Here is a 17,861-nt window from a genome sequence, read left to right as displayed (position 1 = left end):
GGAATTGTAGTAGACCGTTTTTCTCCTCCGCTACGGTATCCGTGAAGAAAACGCCGCAGCTGCGCATGCGCGCCGCCAGCCTTGTCTGTATAGTTCAAGGTCTTGTGGCGGATTACAGAGCGCTATCCGGGTGCTTAGCGGGCTGCGGAAACGGTCTACTACAATTCCCCAATGAGAGCGCCTTCGATACCGGCGTTCGTTGTCTCGCCATCACATCGCGGAACGCGTGCCTGCACCAGCGCTGACAAAGCCCGGATATCAAGCGTCATTCTATGGAAGTGCCCGTCTTCACCGGCCTTGGGAGACGTCGCCCTCATCGAAAATCCTGCATCGATTCCTCCGCACCTAGCGCGACCATCGACTGCGACAGCCACGTCAGTTGCTACAAAAGCATCGCATGGTGTGGCCGACGCCAGTGGGCACGGTGACTCGTTAGCGGCAATGTCGCTGACGAACCCTTTCTTGTTCTACACACAGGTAAGATATCAGTATTATATACACTCTAGACGAAGTAATAACTTATGGCTTCTCGAGTTACCGTGCCCACGGTCATTGCGCTTTTTTTGTTCTTTGTGCTCTTTGCATGGCTGTGTACACATGCGATGCTTGTCCTAGATTCCGCTGATGCATTAAAACTTCTCTTGTTACGCTCCGGTGACGCCGAGGCGAATTCGGGACCCATGTCCATCGATCAGTCCAAGCAGTTTAACGACATGTTCAAGCTCTTGCAAGACGTTAATGAACGTACGGTCAAGATTGACCAAAGCCAAGCTAGCCTTATTAACGAGTTAAAGAGTGAGCAAGAATCCTTCGAACTAAAGGTTACCGACATCCAAAATCGGCTCGATGGAGTTGAGTGCAAAGTTGCAACTCTCGATGCAACCCGGGAAGAACTATTGGCCGCCGAGGGATTAATGCAGTCTGTTATTAAGGACAACCAAAGACTGCACGAGCGCCTGGACGATATTGAGGACCACTCAAGAAGGAGCAATATTATCTTTCACGGTATTGAAGATTCCGCCTCTGAATCTTGGGAACAGTCAAAAATAAAAATATTAGATGCGATATCTACTTCACTCAGTCTGCAAGTTTCCGATGAATGCGTTGAACGTGCTCACAGGCTTGGTTCGTATGCAGTCGGAAGATGCAGACCAGTGATTGTCAAGTTCTCTTCTTTCCAAACAAAACAAAAAATCCTACAATCACGACCTAAGCTTAAAGCCGGCGGCATAACGGCTAATGAAGATTTTTCTCCGGCTACGCGCCTAGCAAGACAGAAACTTTTTTGAGTTTGGAAAATTACAAAAGAGCGTCTTCCAACTGCGCTAGAATAAGCTTTACGTGAACAATAAATGTTTCATATATGAAAATGCGAACGACAGGGTGTATGAAGTTGGAAATGACAGAAGGCCGGGCAAGACTAATACACATACAAGAAGCCCTGGAGGTGATAATAATCAACCTTCGTCATCCCTCCAAAATAACGTGGCACCATATTTAAGTCCCCGCGCAGCATCTGCCCGATCTGCCTTGCCCTTACATTGTGCGAGGGGTAGCGGTTCTTCTTTCGCGCCCGAAATAATTAATGTTCTGTTTACTAATATCCGAAGTGTCATGCGAAATCGCGACAATCTATGCTCTGCCATTGACTCCACCGGGGCTGATGTTGTAGTTTTGACAGAAACATGGCTCTCTAGCAAGATTCATGATAACAAAATCCTAACTACTGACAAACGCTTCAAAATTTATCGCACTGATAGGGAAGCTCGCCAAGGCGGAGGTGTGCTGATTGCAGTCGCCGAACATATAGATTCCGTTTATTTGGATGTTGCGAGTGACCTCGAAACAGTCTTTGTTTGCCTTTCCGTGAATCACAAAAAATATATCTTGGGTGCCTGTTACCGCCCTCCTTCAAGTGACGATAGCTTTCTGAACAAACTTCATGACGTAATCAGTACAGTGACCTTGCGATCTCCCACAGGGAACTTCATCCTTCTGGGTGATTTTAACTATCCAAATATTGTGTGGTCGGCGGAAACAGCTTACGCAAGCCCTTTTTCGTCTGACAGTGACAAATTCCTCAAATTATGTTCGGACTACAATTTCTCTCAGCTAGTCTCTCGACCCACCAGAATTACACCCTCCTGTGCCTCAGTTTTAGATCTTGTATTGTCAACCTTCGCCGACCTCGTTTCCCCTATTCCCTACCTACCTGGTTTTAGTGATAATTTATTGCTGCATTTTACCTTAAATATTACAACAAGTCATTCCCCGAAAATAGTTAAACAGATTCGTGATTACGGAAAAGCTAATTTTACGGCTATAAATAGTGAATTGTATGAATTTCTAAGTTACTTTGGGGAAAATTTCTTTGAACGCTCTGTACATGAAAATTGGTGCCTGTTTCGAAACAAAGTTATCTATCTAATAAGCACTTATATTCCTGTTCGCACATTATCTTCCAAAAGTAATTCTTCTTGGTACAACACCAGACTTAAACGACTTTCCAATAAAAAGAAACGCCTCTTTCGTGTAGCCAAACTTTCAAGACTAGATAGTCAATTTAACGCCTATCATTGCGCCGAGCACGAATATAAACGTGCAGTATTAGAAGTGAAACCCAATTTTTTTGCTAACACGTTGCCCAACATTTTATCTACAAATGTTTGCCACTTTTGGAACTTAATCAAACCTAATGATAACCATGTTGACCTGAAGCTTACAAACGCCGATGGGGAACGAGTAGGTCAAGATGAGTGTGCCTCATTGCTAAACGATATATTTATACAATCTTTTTCTTCCACCGATGTTTCTGTGTACCCCAACTTTAATTGCACTGACTTTTATCCAATGAATCCAATATTTATATCATATGATGGTATAGCTGCAATGATTAATAGCCTGAAGCTCTTCTCATCCGGTATCGACAATATTAACTCTAAATTCTTAAGGAACACGAAGTCGTATTCATCAGCTATACTATCAATGATTTTTAAGCAATCATTGGAGGAAGGTTGCCTTCCCGAAGACTGGAAAGTTGGAAAGGTGATTCCAATTCATAAAAGTGGCGACCACTCCTCACCGAACAACTTCCGGCCAATTTCTTTAACATCCATTCCTTGTCAAATACTCGAACATATCAGATACTCTAACCTCGCATGTTTCCTAGAATCGAATTCTTTTTTCGCCCAACTCAACACGGCTTCCGCAAATCATTTTCCTGTGAAACACAGCTTCTGCTTTTCACTAATAAGCTTCATTCTGTCCTTGACCGTGGCTCCGAGATAGACTGCGTTTTCCTTGATTTCTCTAAGGCCTTCGATAAAGTTTCTCACCGGCTACTCCTATTAAAACTTAGCAAACTCAACATTGATCCGAACGTGCTACGCTGGCTAGAATCTTTTTTAACCAACCGTTCTCAATTTGTGCATGCCCCAATGGTACTAACTCTTCACTTTCTCCCGTAGCATCTGGAGTTCCCCGGGGTTCTGTTTTAGGTCCGCTACTTTTCCTCATCTATATTAATGATCTGGCTGAATGTATCTCCTCTAATATTAGTTTATTTGCTGATGATTGTGTTCAATATACAGAAATAACTGATAACTCTGACATCTCTCTTCTCCAATCTGATCTTAATTCTGAATCTAACCGGTGCGACAAGTGGTTGATGCATTCAATCTTAATAAAATGTAAATCCATGAGAGTTTCCGGTCATACTAACATATGCTCGAATTACTACATTGATAACACTCCGCTCCAGTCTGTGTCCTCTTACAAATACTTAGGTGTTTACATAACTTCTGATCTTTCCTGGGAAACTCACACTGACTACGTAACTAACAACGCCAATCGCATGCTTGGATATCTCAAACGAAATTTTTCAGAGTCACCAGTGTCACTAAAACTCCTTTTATATACTACTTTAGTACGTACTAAACTTGAATATGCATGTTCTATCTGGGACCCTGGTCATAATACTATCATTGCAACATTGGAATCAGTTCAAAATCATGCAGCACGTTTCATACTCTGTAATTACCATCGTACATCCAGTGCTACTTCAATAAAAAATAGTCTTGCTTTACCCACACTAATGAACCGTAGACGCATTTCCCGCCTTGCTTTATTTCATAAGATTTACCATAATAACCGTTTCATGCGCCGTGAACTTCTAACGCCACCTACTTATGTTTCATCCCGCGTAGATCACCAGTACAAAGTCGGTATCCCAAATTACAAAACTAACACTTATTATAACTCCTTTGTTCCTCGCACTAGCTCTGATTGGAATCGCCTTTCCGCTGACATAGCCTCCATAACCAGTATTATTGATTTTAAAAATGCATTGTTTGTTCATTTTGATTAACCATTTTCTAGTTGGTATTACTGTTATAACATTGTGTAAATTTTTTTGAAGTGTCTGAGCAAGCGTGCATTAATTACTGTATTATATTTTATGTATCAACAACTGTACCCTTATCACCTAATCGCCCCCCCCCCCCCCCCCCCCCACACACACACACCCCTCTGCAATACCCTTCGGGGCCTTGAGGGTAAATAAATAAGTAAATAAATAAATAAATAAATAAGCCTTTGTGTACGAGCTTTTACTGACGCCCAGGATCTCCGTCTGAACGGTGTGTCTGAAATTATCTCGGCATACTCGGCCAGGAAGAAAACAAACACATAACAAATATTATGGCCGTTAGCAACCGTCAAATGCGCTTTGAATAATTTCGTTCGTTTGGTGCACCGCAGGGGGGTTCACGCCCGTCCGGCGCACTTCCGACGAATGGTGCGACATTCTTCACGCAAGTGCTCGACTTTTGCTTTCTTAAAACGGTATGTATGTGCAAATGGTGCCTATATGATTGCAAGATAACTTTATGCGCATACGCGATGTTGAATATTAGTAAACTGCAGGCGGGTGGGGACTTCGCTTCATGCAGTTCTCCGGGTTAGTACAGATAAGAGATGAGGAGTGTGTTCGATTTGAGCTTTTCAAAGGCGCCTCCGTGTTTCACCTCGCATATTCGGGCGTATTAAGAAAAACGGCAATTGCAAAAACTTATATATTTCATCTATAGACACACACAAAAAAAAAAAAAAACACCTCCGGACCAGCGCTAGTGTAAAGGTGCGAGCTCGATGTATGCATACTGGTTGTTCCAGCTTGTCGACTCGTACACAAGCAAGATACCCGAGTTTCGCAGCATCGAGATTCTCAGCACTGCCTCGTTCACATACCTCGAAAACTAACAGAAAACTTCGAGTACAAAAGTACAACAAGCATGTCTTAAGACTAGCTGTACGTCTTGGGCTTGTGCTAAAGCTTCGAGGCGTGGCCACTTAGGTGAGCTCAGAGACCAAAAACGACGCTCTTCCCAGAGTGCAACGCGCGCAGTGTTGCAAGCAGGGGTTTATGGAAGTAGTCTATTAACGCATCAATGTCTCGTAACATGGTTTTAAAAAGGATACAAAAAAGAATAATAAGAATTTTGAGCGTTTATTTGAGTAATTTGCGTGCTTCTTTGAGTAATTCGCGTGCTTTTTAGCTTACCCATCGTCGATAACATCGTTTCCGAGTTAATATCGAAAAAGCACTGGCATTTGATCCGCTGAAGCGCACTAGCTTGAGCGACACTAAATGAGTCGGTCTGACGGGGGTGTCAGTCTAGCATACTTTGTCCCCAGACGACCACCGGCGGCGAGTCAAGCAGCCCAGCATGCCTAGTCAGCAGGCGATCGTTGTCGGCGCGTCATACATAGTCCGGCATTCTTAGTCAACAGGCGGTCGACTGCGGTGAATACTTAATCCACAAGCGACCGTCCGAAGCGAGTAATGCTTGAACCATCATTTGGTTCGCTGGCGACCGCCGGCAGGGTCACACTTAGTCCAGTATATTTAAAACATAGGCCACAGGCGGCGGTGAGTCCTCCTTATATAATCATACTCAGAGCCCGCAGGAGTCCACCGACACGCGCAGCTGGCTCCCGAATTCTGAAGCGTAGCTGCCTACGTGAATTCAAGACATCCCGGGGTGGCTCAGAGCTGGAGTTCCGTGTTTACGAATAAATCCGAAACAAATTCCGAAAAAACATTCACCGGTAAAATTGTCTTTAATTGCGATTTATCCCAAACTTTTTGAGATCACGACGGAAGAAAAAATACGGTATTTTATATATAAATTTGACAAGAGCATAGAGCAAGCGGTCCTGAGGAAAGGCCACTTTAGTTTTCTTGTTTTTTATATATATATATATATAACAAGACTACTAAATTTTCAGAAAAAACAAAATTCGAACAAAGTAAAATTGTTCTCCGAATTGCCAAGAGTTTGGAATCTAACGAAAATAAACTCCGATGAACCCTCAATTTTGAGCTAAAAATAACCTCCGAAAAATACCCTTTGAATTTAACCAGGAAGAAACGCCGAAACCCCGGAATCCCACTCAGAACGTGCCAAGGGAGAGCGCAGCTGGCGTATGACATCACAACTTATGACAGCAGTCAATATACAGTGAAAAAGGCGCGGTAAACTTCCTCACCTGGCGATTACTTCAATTATCTCGCTATTCAAGAGCTTTCAGAATTCAAAGCCCTACACGCACTCACGAAAAAAGTGGAACCCATGAAAAACTTCCAATTAAAGCATGCTGGTGACAACTCGACTCCTGGATAAATTTAAACTTGTCTCGATAATTCTGTTGAACCCGGAGAACTCAAGCGTGGGTCGTGTTTACAGCGCATTTGAGAGCATCCGAAGCTCCCCGTAAGCAGCATTGTAAATTATGGGCAACATCGAGTCAGAGTTTATTGACACGTGCCCCCTCCGCCCCATTTTCTATAAGACATTTATCGACGGTATTTTTTCTGATTTGGACATATTGTCACGAATGACAAGTGATGAGGCGACAAAAACTGAACTAAAATTTGATGGGGCAAACTTGTGCTCAAAAATAAAAAAAGGAACAAAAGAAAGCAGAGCGTCGCGGGCGTCGAAGTCGGCGTGACAGCAGAATCGAACTCTGGGGCGAAACTGACTCCGGCTTGCCACGCGGAGCCCCTTTTGTACACGCGTTGGCTTCTGGAACAATCGGCGTAGAAGGTTCGGCGTGTCGAACATTCTAACCTCGAGTCAGCAACACGGTTTTCAAATTTACCAGAACGTTACGTTAGAGTCTACAAAAATGCGTCTTGGCGGCCAGGAATCGAACCCTGGCTTTCTGCGCGAGAGGCACGCGCGATAACCGTCTGGCCAGGAGCGCGCTGCCTGCTTGGCCACCTACGCGCGCGGCAATATTCTGAAGACCAATCGTTCAGCTTCAGTAGAACGCTTCAATGAGGTTCATCCGATCATTAGGTTTTCACGTGAGTACTCACACATATCGGTCGGCTTCTCGCATGTGAGCATGCACATGGAGGAAAACGAACTACAAACGAAACTCTATCGCAAACCTACCGACTACCCGCCCTCCAGAAGCGACCGCCAGTGGCTATCTAAAAGCCGACTTGCTGAGCCAATAAATTTTTTTTTTTTTTGCGGTTACACACGTGGTTGGCTCCGCTTCATGGGATAGTTAATGCTTTCGCATTAAGGATAAAAATGGTAAGCCACGCGTGGACTGACAGGCCGCGCTGCCGCCAAGTGAAGCCTAGAATATTTTGTTCCCCGCGATCTATGCGAGGCGAAAGGAGATCACAAGTAGATGTATACTGCAAAGAAAAACACGGTTTTATTATCTTTTTCATATAAACAAAAAGCGAGCAGTGTTTTTGTAAAAAAATTCGAAATGCATCAACGAAGAATGTGAAAAGGCGCAGGGAAGGTGATGAACGACATCCATAATTACTTCAGGACCGGGGCAATATGAAAACACAAACACACACACGCACGCACGCGCACACACTAAAGTGTCAATAAATTGGTACGCTGTACGAGTTTGATTGTGATCTTTTTTTATCAAAGTAACTGGTAAATAATGGAATTTAAAAAAAATTATCACTACACTCTTTCACTCAGGAAAAATAATTGTTCTTCCCTCATGTAAATCGTTTCGTCCACTGCCGTTTGAGTGTTGAGTACTGCATTCCGCTGTCTTGTGGTTAGGCCTGTGTGGGCCCAACGGGACGCTGCATTAATGACAGACTGAGGGAGCACTGCCACTCTCCTCGTACGAATCCGTCCGGCCATTTAGCAGTCCACTGCAGCAGGTGTGGGTATGCTCCCGCGTTTGAGAATACAAATATTTTAGGAGTGGTAAAAGCGAGCGACTAGAAAATTAGCACTTAAAATAGAAAGAATAAAACGCGGAGGACAAGCACGGGAAAAACACGTTCTTCTATTGAGCCACAACGTATGATTTTGGGCAGCAAAATTGCACCCTGAACGAGATTCCAACAAAGATAAGGTGATAGGGAGAAGGAAAACTGGGGGATAGGAAAGGGGAGGAAGAAGTCACGAGGCAAGGGAGGAACTACAGTAACGATTAAGTTTTTACGGGGAGTTGCGATATTTTTGAAGTTGGAATTTGTACTGGCACGCGTTCGTGTAATCACTACTGCGTGATGAACGTTAGAAAGCTCAGGTTAGCGGTTGTACTGCACTGGCTAAATTTATCATCTGCAGCTAAGAGACCGATGACCCGTTGAGGAATACGAACATCAAGGCTGTATAAAAATACGAAGCAAGAATTTTTTTTTCAATTTTAAGCCCGAGGAATTTTATATTCCGTCTTGACAAGGTTACTGAAGCCGATAAAACGTTGTTTTCTGCGTTCTCGACGAGAAAGGTTTTGATTATCTCACGTCCAAACCGATTGCGGTGTCCCCCCTTTGTCTGGGTTCCCGCGAAGTCAGGCGCGCATCCAAGGCATACGGTGGCGTGAACCGCTATCGGAGGAATGGAGTTATCAGTTCTTAAAGTGCCTGCATTTGTGCGTTCACGTAAGCGGTAATTTGTACATCGGCCGGTTTCCCCTATGTACACAGCTCCGCGTTAGAGGGTGATGGAGTACACGTTTTATGTGCAGCAAACCCAAAACAGCGTGGCGTGTTTTTTTTTTTTTTTTTTTTTTTTCGCAAGCTGGCTTTGCTTTTCTTTTTTCGGTTAATCATGTTTCACATGCTTGCCAATTTGAATCTACTGGAGAAGACCCCCCGAAAGGAACTAATCAACCAATAGGGTGATGCGTAACCTTGTATGCTCGAACACAAAGGAAGAACACGAAGGAGGAGACAAAGACGAGAGCATTTGTGTTCGCCCTCGTTTTTCGCGTACATGTTTGCTCAGCTTCATAAGCCAACTCGCCCAACAACAAGTTTTGCTAGTATCGGGCAATGTTTCCGAGTTCGCCATGCTGTGCGGCAGAATGTGGTTCTACTATTGGGAAACATCAGGCGACAAAAGTTTAGCCAATATTTGTTGCCACAATGTGGCAAGTTCTCAGGAAACACGTTTAATTCGTACATGTTTACATGTTTGCTCAGGACATACCTCATGTAGTGATCGAAATCTACCGGTTTTTGCAATGTTCGCATATGTGGACCATTATGTCAAGTGTATAAGACTCTTTTTTCTTTTCTTTTTTTTTGTCAGAAATTGGTTACTGCGTTGTATACAACCGTACAAATCATACGTGTACCTTTTGATCTGTGCAAGGTGTAGGCTTTGTCAACGTTAACAGCAAAGTAGGAACGGCAGAGCCCCCCCCCCCAAGGGCCTGCTCTTTTGGCGGTCCGAAGGCGCTCCGAAGCGTTGCAACATAAGTCGCGGCTGAAGCGGCTCTGCGAACCGTAGATAGAGGAGCCGCGTTTACAACGGTGCGAGTTATACACCGCAGATTGGGACAGTTTCATGCGAACGCTTTGTTAAAGACATAAAAACGTGGAATGCCGTATGCGTCTACAGACGTACCATATACGTGCGATTTGGGGACCTGCAAAGCCAGGAGTTGAGATAAGACTGACGCGTACCGCGCCTGACTGCGAAGTGAAAAACACTCGAAGCGGTCGCTATCTTTAGGGTGATGTTGCCCTGGCACCGTTCTTGTAGTTTTGTTTGAGACCGGAGATATGACAAAAACAAAAAAAGTCGGATGATGCGATTGATACTTCTGATATATCTGCCTCGTTACTTCTGTCTGTTCGTTTTTTTTTGTTTGTTTTTTTTTGCCACTACACGTTTTTGCTTTGCAAACAAAAAATCAAACTTGCCTTGATCGTTCTTATAAACCAGGGGAATACAAAAATTGTCATCTGTGTATTATGGCCGCGTTGCGATTTGCCATGCTTGATTGTGGGGAGCTTTGGGTGGTTTCGAAGGCGCTCCAGAGATTACACACTTTTGTGCTCTGCTGGTTTATCGGAATTATCGAGACAAGTTTACACTTCTTGGGGTAGCGTGTGCCACGAAAATGTTTTAATGGGAAGTTTTCGTGAGTTCTGCTTCTTTTGTGGGTGAATGTAAGGGCCTGAATTCTAAGCACACTTGGATTCTTAGAAGCCGCTCATATGGAAACTAAAGTAATCGGAAAGAGAGGAGGTTTATCGCGCTCTTTGATCTATCAATTTACTTTTGTCTGTAGCACTGACGCCATACGCCCGCTCCGCTACCCCTTACTGCGTCATTATCCACTCCCCTAATGTCGTGTTTCCATGGGGAAAGCTACGCCTCGTCGGGAATCGGCTGCGTGCAGCGACGTTTGGCTGCGAACTACACCCCGTTTCACCCTAAGTCCACACACTGCCGACGCTACGAGCTGATGGGACCAATCAGAGAGCATCAAAAGAGCACCACGTCATATCTCTGAACGTGTTCTACCATCGCTGAGCCAAGTATGAACAGAAACTTTATGGTGACCTGTGCTTTTCAGCTCGATTCATTGGTCAAATTAGCACGTCGCGTCGGTCGCATCGGATCTTAAGCTGAAACGAAGTACGAGTATAATGGACTGATCATCATTCACCGCTGACATGCGCCTGCTCTGTTATAAAGAATCCTTTAAGTACAGACGCTTTAAACACGCGCAAGATTACAGCCGCCATTGCTTATCGTCGCTTGTCTATACCGAGCCAGTAAAAAGGACGTAGACAAGCCTCCATGGATATGAATGCTAGGCAGTTGGACACAATGGAATATAAAATGGAAATAACCTATCATGTTGTGATAACGATGAAGTGAAGGACGGTTATGGCTGCGCCCGTGCACAGCTTTTTAAAAGCGCCTATTGGCTTCTGCAAACGGGGCATCTGGGGACCGCCATGCCTCTGCTCGTGCGGGCAAGTGGGTGCAATTGCAAGCTTGCCAAAAGCTTTGTTCACGCGCACTGTCCAGGTGCACGCACGCATGAACACCAGTCGGGCGCCGCGCTCGCAATAACCTTTTTGCCACATGTTTTACATTGCTGTGTAACCCAAGAGCGCACAACACGAGAGCGCCGACAGGAGCGCTCGAGACACTAGAGCGCCTAGACATGAGCGCGGAACGAGACCGCCTGTGCGCGCTCTGGAAAGTTTCGAGAATTCTATTCGCGTTTATAGAGCTACCCAAGGGGTCACTGCTCAATCAAGAATGCAACGTTCATGGGGTCGAGCTCTGCGGGTTCATCAGAATTCTTGGGACAGTCCTTAATGCGAATTTGGGCCAGTGTTTTTTGTATATTTTTTCTTTACTGGTTTGCCTCCCCCTTCCCCTTTCACTCTTGCGACTTCCCTTCCAGCTCACTCCGTGTCGGTTTCGTGACGCCTCGGCCCGCCACTGCAAACGTTTGCCGACCCCTGCCTTAAACAATGTTATCTAGAGAGAGGGGAGATACACGCGCTATATCGGGATCTACGTAGCAGACGGCTAGAGGGGGATATCCGCCAACCGACGCACTCGCAAATGTTCCCTTTAATGAAATACCGAGCTCAGCATAAAACAAAAACAATGAATTTCGTAATATATCTGACGTAGGCAGCGCAGTGTTCGATGCGAGGCTTGTTGCCCGCCAAAGTAGCAGAATCTGTTGAATTGGTGCATGTCGTAGATTTTTGACAAGTTTAATACAGATTTAGAGAGAGTTACATCCTATTATGGCAGTTGCGGCATTCCTCGGCCTCACTAAGGAAAGTGCATACTTAAAAAAAAAAATATCTACAATTGAGCGGAGTTTTATGTTAATATACAATATGCAATAATATACACGCTGCGGCTTCGTTTGGATGCCGGCTTACTGTGGCAGCCTGTCGTGAAGAGAAGTCCTATATTTTATGTTATACTCGTAGCTGCAATGAGATTATCAGTGCTAGTTACAGTGCGCACAAAAAGGAATTCCCGTTTCCTCCAGGTAAATACACTGAAAGGCGCGTGTCGCGTACTTTTTTTTTTTTTGAAGAACGAGGTGAATGAGTCGTTCCATCCGTTTTATGTTTATTTGGATCAGGTAAGCGTTTTTTTCCAGGCAGCAGAACATTTTTTGCTCCTCTCGATAATAAATTATTAACCTACCGGAAAAGAACATTACGGCTCAAATTGGAGAAAGCAGTGCAGCGAATCGCCAATAACAAAGCCTTCGCATTCGAGCTCATTAGCGGCACCGAAAATCTTTCCAAAGCATATATTACCGCCTTGTTTTGGCATCTGGAATCTCGGGTCGTCCGAATATTTACTTGCATCGACTTTACCAATATTTCTTTTTGCTTTGTCTTTGGGATGAATGACACCGAGCGTGTAAGTCTTGCTGAAGGGCCATTCCAGCTTTGAATCGTTGACACCTGGATGGATACACATACCCATCGCTAAATGCGTGTTAGATGGAAATCGTTGCAACAAAATACGGATGCACACATTATAGCCACATACATACTGTAAGGGGCTGTCAATGTTCGTAGGCTGTACGTGTGAAGCATTCTTTTTTAAGTCTTCCCAGCCTTTCAAGTACCAGTGAAATTCCTTGTCTGCGCCAATTCCAAGCACGGAATCGGATACACCCTTCGTAACATTCATAAGTTCTTCGTATTGTACACGTAACTCCTGAGCCATGTGCGTCTTCACTGTGTCTTCAATGGCAAGTTTCAGTTCTTTTTTTGCTGCAGCAAAACCTTGAGTTTCGATTCTGACCAAATGCTCTTTGGTGTTTCTGGCTGCTTCCCTCACATATTCTTGGCACTGTTCCACACTGGTGTGGAGACCGGAGAGATGGTCAGAGATCTTGAGTGTTCTGTCCTTCAGTTCCTCGTTTGCGCTTTTCTCCAATGTTCGAACTTCCTCACGCCACTGGTTCAGGCTGGTTTGAAGACAGGAGAGATCCTCGGATATCTTCAGCATCTCTCTTTTCAGTTCCCTGCTTGTACTTTCTAAGTTATCATGATTCACGTTTATATAATACGGAATGGGCACGGGTGTAGTGGACGCAGAACTGCAGCCGTCTTTACAGTGACCCACGAGCTCAGTCCTTAGCACTGATGATTGGCACCTGGGGCAAGGCACGACGTGAAACGAGCACTGCTTGTAGTGATCCACGAGTCTGGAAGCTTGACCTATGAAGTCGCAACCATTGGGTGCATTGCTGCAGGCTACCTGTGAAAACAAAAAACGAAAGAAATGTTCAGCCCTTATATAATTATAACCTGAAAACGAAAAGACGGCACAACAAGCGAATATCCGAGTTGGAGACCGGAGGCAAATCTCCGAAAACATGCGAGTTGTTCACATTGATTATTTGAAACGATTAGGAAAATATATGTAAAAATATTTTTTTTTAGAAAATAAATAAAAGTTTAACATTCATTCTTTTAAAATTAAATATGAGTGGTCTATAGAAAGGGTGGCATGTTTTAGAATAAAACCGAAAAAAAATTAAGAAAAAAAAATCTCGCCGGTAAACGTTTCTTGAACTCAGATTTATTAAAAAAATTTCAAGAAAAATGATAACCAACAAAAAAAAAAGTTCAGTTTTCTACGAGTAAGTTTGGTGACAGCACAGGTTCAGCAGTCATCATGAGAGGCACGAGAGGACTTTTCAGATTCCTTCAAAATATTGTAATATTGACCGAAGAAGGTTCAACGTTTATTCCTTCAGGGTTCCTTCAGGACACCGGGGCATTGTAATTCTGGGCCACGACAGAAATCACTGTTTTGGTTTACAGATTCAACTTCTTAAAGGAAGGGAGAGTTGTGATTTGATAACCGTGAAAGTCATAAACTCTTAAGGCTCATCCACACATTTGCGTCTGAGTGCGACCGCAACCATTTGCGTGTTTTTAAGACTGTTGGCGTGGAGCTGTGGCTACGGCGACACTTACGACGAGCCAATGGAGAGGCGCTGTGCTGCATGGCGCAACGCAGAGCAACGCAGTCGACGCAACTGTGTGAACGAGCCTTTAGATTCCATAAGAGGGACAGCTGAGGCTTCTATTTCCCCACTCCACCCACCGCAGCCGCAGGGAGAAGCGGTAGAAAAGGATGAAGAGAATACAAGCTTTCCAACGACTGCGTCAAGGAGTTCATTTATCATAATATGACATTGCTGACTGGGAAGTTCAGTAATCTTTGCTTCATTGCCCCTTGCCGCGATAACAAGTTTGACAGAAGCACATTATATAATGTGAAATTTCTTAAACGTTTCTTGATTGCACACCGAAAGTTAGCCCACTGCTTATTTACTCCCAGTTTTCTCTTAATTCTAGGTGGGCTATTTCTAATGATTTTATGGTAGTACTACTAATGGCAAGGGTGCCAATGTCGCGTGGTACACGTGCGTTTTTATATATCTAGGGCAGAGTTACACCCGCCAATTAATATATATCTTTATTTTCGATTTTTAAATTTTAGGAACATAGCAAATATACACTACCTTCTTCAGAAAACTGGGAATCACACAAAAATAAACTCCCATAAATTCCGAATATTCGGCAATAAAGAAAGTCCGAGAGACACCCTCCAAATTTCACGATAAATCAACTCTGAAAGGCGGAGTCCTGGCTATAAAAAACGAGAAAAAATATTGCAGTGTTTCAAGAGCTTGTAAAGCTCCAACAATATATCTATAATTTCTGCAGCTTCTTTATTTGGATTTACTTACCGTATGGTTCAGGATGTAACCTCCCGAGATATCAAGGTGAAGAATGTTATCGTCGGCGAAGGATCCTTCATCCAGTGGACAAGTACTCCCTCGCCTCTTGGAATCCTCGTGGCATTCCGAGCAGAGTGTGTGCTCACAGGGCAATCTGACAACATTTCTCGACACCACGCCGCACAGGGAGCATACAATGTGCGCAACGGAGGACTCTTGGAAGTACAGGGGCCTCCAATTCAAAGTGTCGGAAAATCCCGATATGAAGAAGGACTTCATCTTCAAAGGGTCAAGGTGTCCAGTCACAGGATTTTGCCCGACGACCAGAAGAGACCTGCAGAATGAAGGGCCCTTGACCTTAGAATCAATACTGCCTAAACACCGGACAGAAGAGCAGCGCGGATAAATGGTGGGGACGCCACCGACATGCAGCTCGTGCATGAACCCCCAACATGCGGTAAGTATAGATAACCTAATATGGGGGCTGCAAGGGCCTTGAGACAACACGGAAGAAGTGCATGATAACGGGAGACTTACATGGCAGAATGGATCTTTACCCCGGACTTTCCGATTAATAACGCAAAACTGTACGCACATTTCTAGGTTTTATTCACGAAGCTGGCTTAGAAATGCATATATCCATCCCCCCACACTCATACTGCGAGTCTAGGGCTGCCATGAACTCCTTCCCCTACCTCCATCCCCTTAAGAAAAAACGTTTTTTTAGTGCTACTACTTGATAGTATTCTGAGAAAGTGAAGATGGCGTGATACAATATGTTGTAATTACTGGAACCGCACACAGCACAACTTTATTATTGACTATATTATAGGTATTTGATACAAAAATATTTTGGCATAGTGTGAAGAAATTACTGTTTGAACACAATTCATGGTCAAAACTGTAGTCATTTAGACTGTCGAACACACAAAAACATAGTAGAATCACTTACCAGTGAAGGCTTCCTGAACACGAAGGGAACAACAAAGCTAGACTAGGAGAGTGTTTGCGTGTTCGCAAGGCAGTGAGGCAGAATGTTCTCTCACTGATGGAAAGCTAGTCGGTGAGGCTGTCCTCCAGGCTGCAACACGTTTGCGGATATTTATATTTGCCGTAATGTGGCAAGTTCTAATAAAGCATGCTTACTTCTTGGTTAAAAGCCAAATTCACTAGTATTGTGTCTCGCATCGTTTCTTAAGATATAACGGATGTAGTGATCGGAAACTACTCCTTATTTGCATTGTACGCCTAAGTAGACCTTAACTTCATTACCACTTTTTTATTTACGGAGCCTTTATTGGTGCATCATATACGACGGTGCGATTTACGTGCATTTATTTTTTGTAAGTACAAACCTTATTTCTGTTAGATATAGGCTGCATCAACACTTACAACAATATTCGGACGGCAACGCTCCCGTCGACGTCCTGCTCCCCTGCAATTTGCTTTTGGCTGTCCGAAGGCGGCCTGAAGCTTGGTGACGTAGGCTCCTGCGACTCTGCCGACCGTACATTTAAAAAGATATATCATTTTTAACAGTCCTTTATAGGGAGGTGCGGCTTATAGAACGAAGCAACTAATAGGCCGAAGAATACGGTAGTTTCAGGCCAACATTTTTTTAGAAGACATAAAATACTTCGAACTGCGTACGTAGAGTACATACCAGGGATCTTGAGTTCCGCAAAGCCAGGACGTTGAGATAGGACTGACGCCCACTGCAGCCCGCCGTTATCTCGCGCGATGCACTGGCTGCGTTCCAGCAGATTTTCCTGGAATCGGCGATATCAGAAGAGTGGGAAGCCGCGTGACGCGGCCCATAGCCAGCCGGCAACAGTCAGGCGGCGCCGGCAGAGTGAGAGCCCTCGGTTATGCCCTGTCTCGTTCTAACTCGGCAAAGGGTGAACGATAAGCCCCACATTGCGTGCCAAAGGCTTCGAAATGCGTGACATATAAGAGCGTAACGCACACATATTGGAGCATGACGCAGCGAAAGGCCTGATACTTCTTCGGAGAAGAGGCGCGCTCCGTTCATACGCAGTTCGTTCCCATTGGCCCGCCAGGGCCGTAGCTTCCGCTGTACTGGCACGTTACGCGATCATGGCTTCCTGGGATACCCGGTATTTCTTGCTTCAGACACTAGGATAAGCGGCGCCATTAGAGTAAAAGCTCACGCATGAACAATGCAGCCGCCACACCCAGGGATACCCACTATTTCTTGCTTCTGTCGCTAGATGGCGCCAAACCAGACAGCATTGCAGGTTGCCTATACGTCTGATTTATCACATACTTGTTCTGTAGTAATCTATACGCGTTTTTACGCCGCTGCATTTATCGTTTTTTTTTTTTGCGTAAGCTCCTTTCACGCATCTCCTAAAGCGTATCTCCGACAGCTATTATACTATTATACTATTATATTAAGAGGAAAAGCTCCTAAAGTAAATATCTTAAACCACGTTGACTAAACGCCAACGCGACAGCTCCTGCTGTATATCGCTGCACATTTTAAATGGTCGTTCGCAATCTTTTGTTGAATGTTTAAAAAGCTTTACTTTTCAAAAGTCCCTTGAGCAACATCGATGGTCGCCATCTCTTGGGCACGAAGCGCTGATTCAATCCGAGTTTACGCAGAACTCTGATGCTGCCCTCGCGTCCAATTCGCGACTCCAACTAACTATAGGTGGCGCTACTCATCTTCCAAGATGGTGGTTATAGTGAGGGTCGGAGACGCGTGCCGCTGTTGAGCCTGTCTAGTGTGCTGGCTTCACTGAGCGACACAAATTATTTCTGGTAATACGAGGAAGCTA

At 44.5% G+C, this 17,861-nt stretch overlaps 1 protein-coding gene and 1 pseudogene across 1 annotated transcript; one reads left to right on the top strand and one right to left on the bottom strand.

The window, feature by feature from the left end:
• Window positions 1-602: 602 nt before the first annotated feature.
• On the top strand, window positions 603-9,963 carry LOC115314742 (annotated as a pseudogene).
• Window positions 9,964-12,402: 2,439 nt separating this feature from the next.
• LOC115309076 (TNF receptor-associated factor 6) lies at window positions 12,403-17,019 on the bottom strand. The gene is made up of 3 exons (XM_040500502.2): window positions 16,721-17,019; window positions 15,067-15,391; window positions 12,403-13,562 (listed from the first exon to the last, which is right to left on the bottom strand). Exons 2-3 carry the CDS (start codon window positions 15,334-15,336, stop codon window positions 12,504-12,506), a joined length of 1,329 nt encoding a protein of 442 aa, XP_040356436.1. The 5' UTR covers window positions 15,337-15,391; window positions 16,721-17,019; the 3' UTR covers window positions 12,403-12,503.
• Window positions 17,020-17,861: the final 842 nt, after the last annotated feature.

Source organism: Ixodes scapularis, unplaced genomic scaffold, assembly GCF_016920785.2.
Source record: "Ixodes scapularis isolate PalLabHiFi unplaced genomic scaffold, ASM1692078v2 PGA_scaffold1__304_contigs__length_218370807, whole genome shotgun sequence".
Taxonomy (NCBI): Eukaryota; Metazoa; Arthropoda; class Arachnida; order Ixodida; family Ixodidae; genus Ixodes; species Ixodes scapularis.
This window is presented reverse-complemented; position numbering and strand designations above follow the sequence as displayed.

What these genes read in the sequence shown, in the direction of transcription:
- LOC115309076 (XM_040500502.2), bottom strand. Translation starts at nt 15,336, where the DNA reads ATGAAGTCCTTCTTCATATCGGGATTTTCCGACACTTTGAATTGGAGG. An exon ending in GTTACATCCTGAACCATACG is followed by an intron (nt 13,563 to 15,066) that starts GTAAGTAAATCC and finishes TTGTTTTCACAG; the next exon opens with GTAGCCTGCAGCAATGCACC.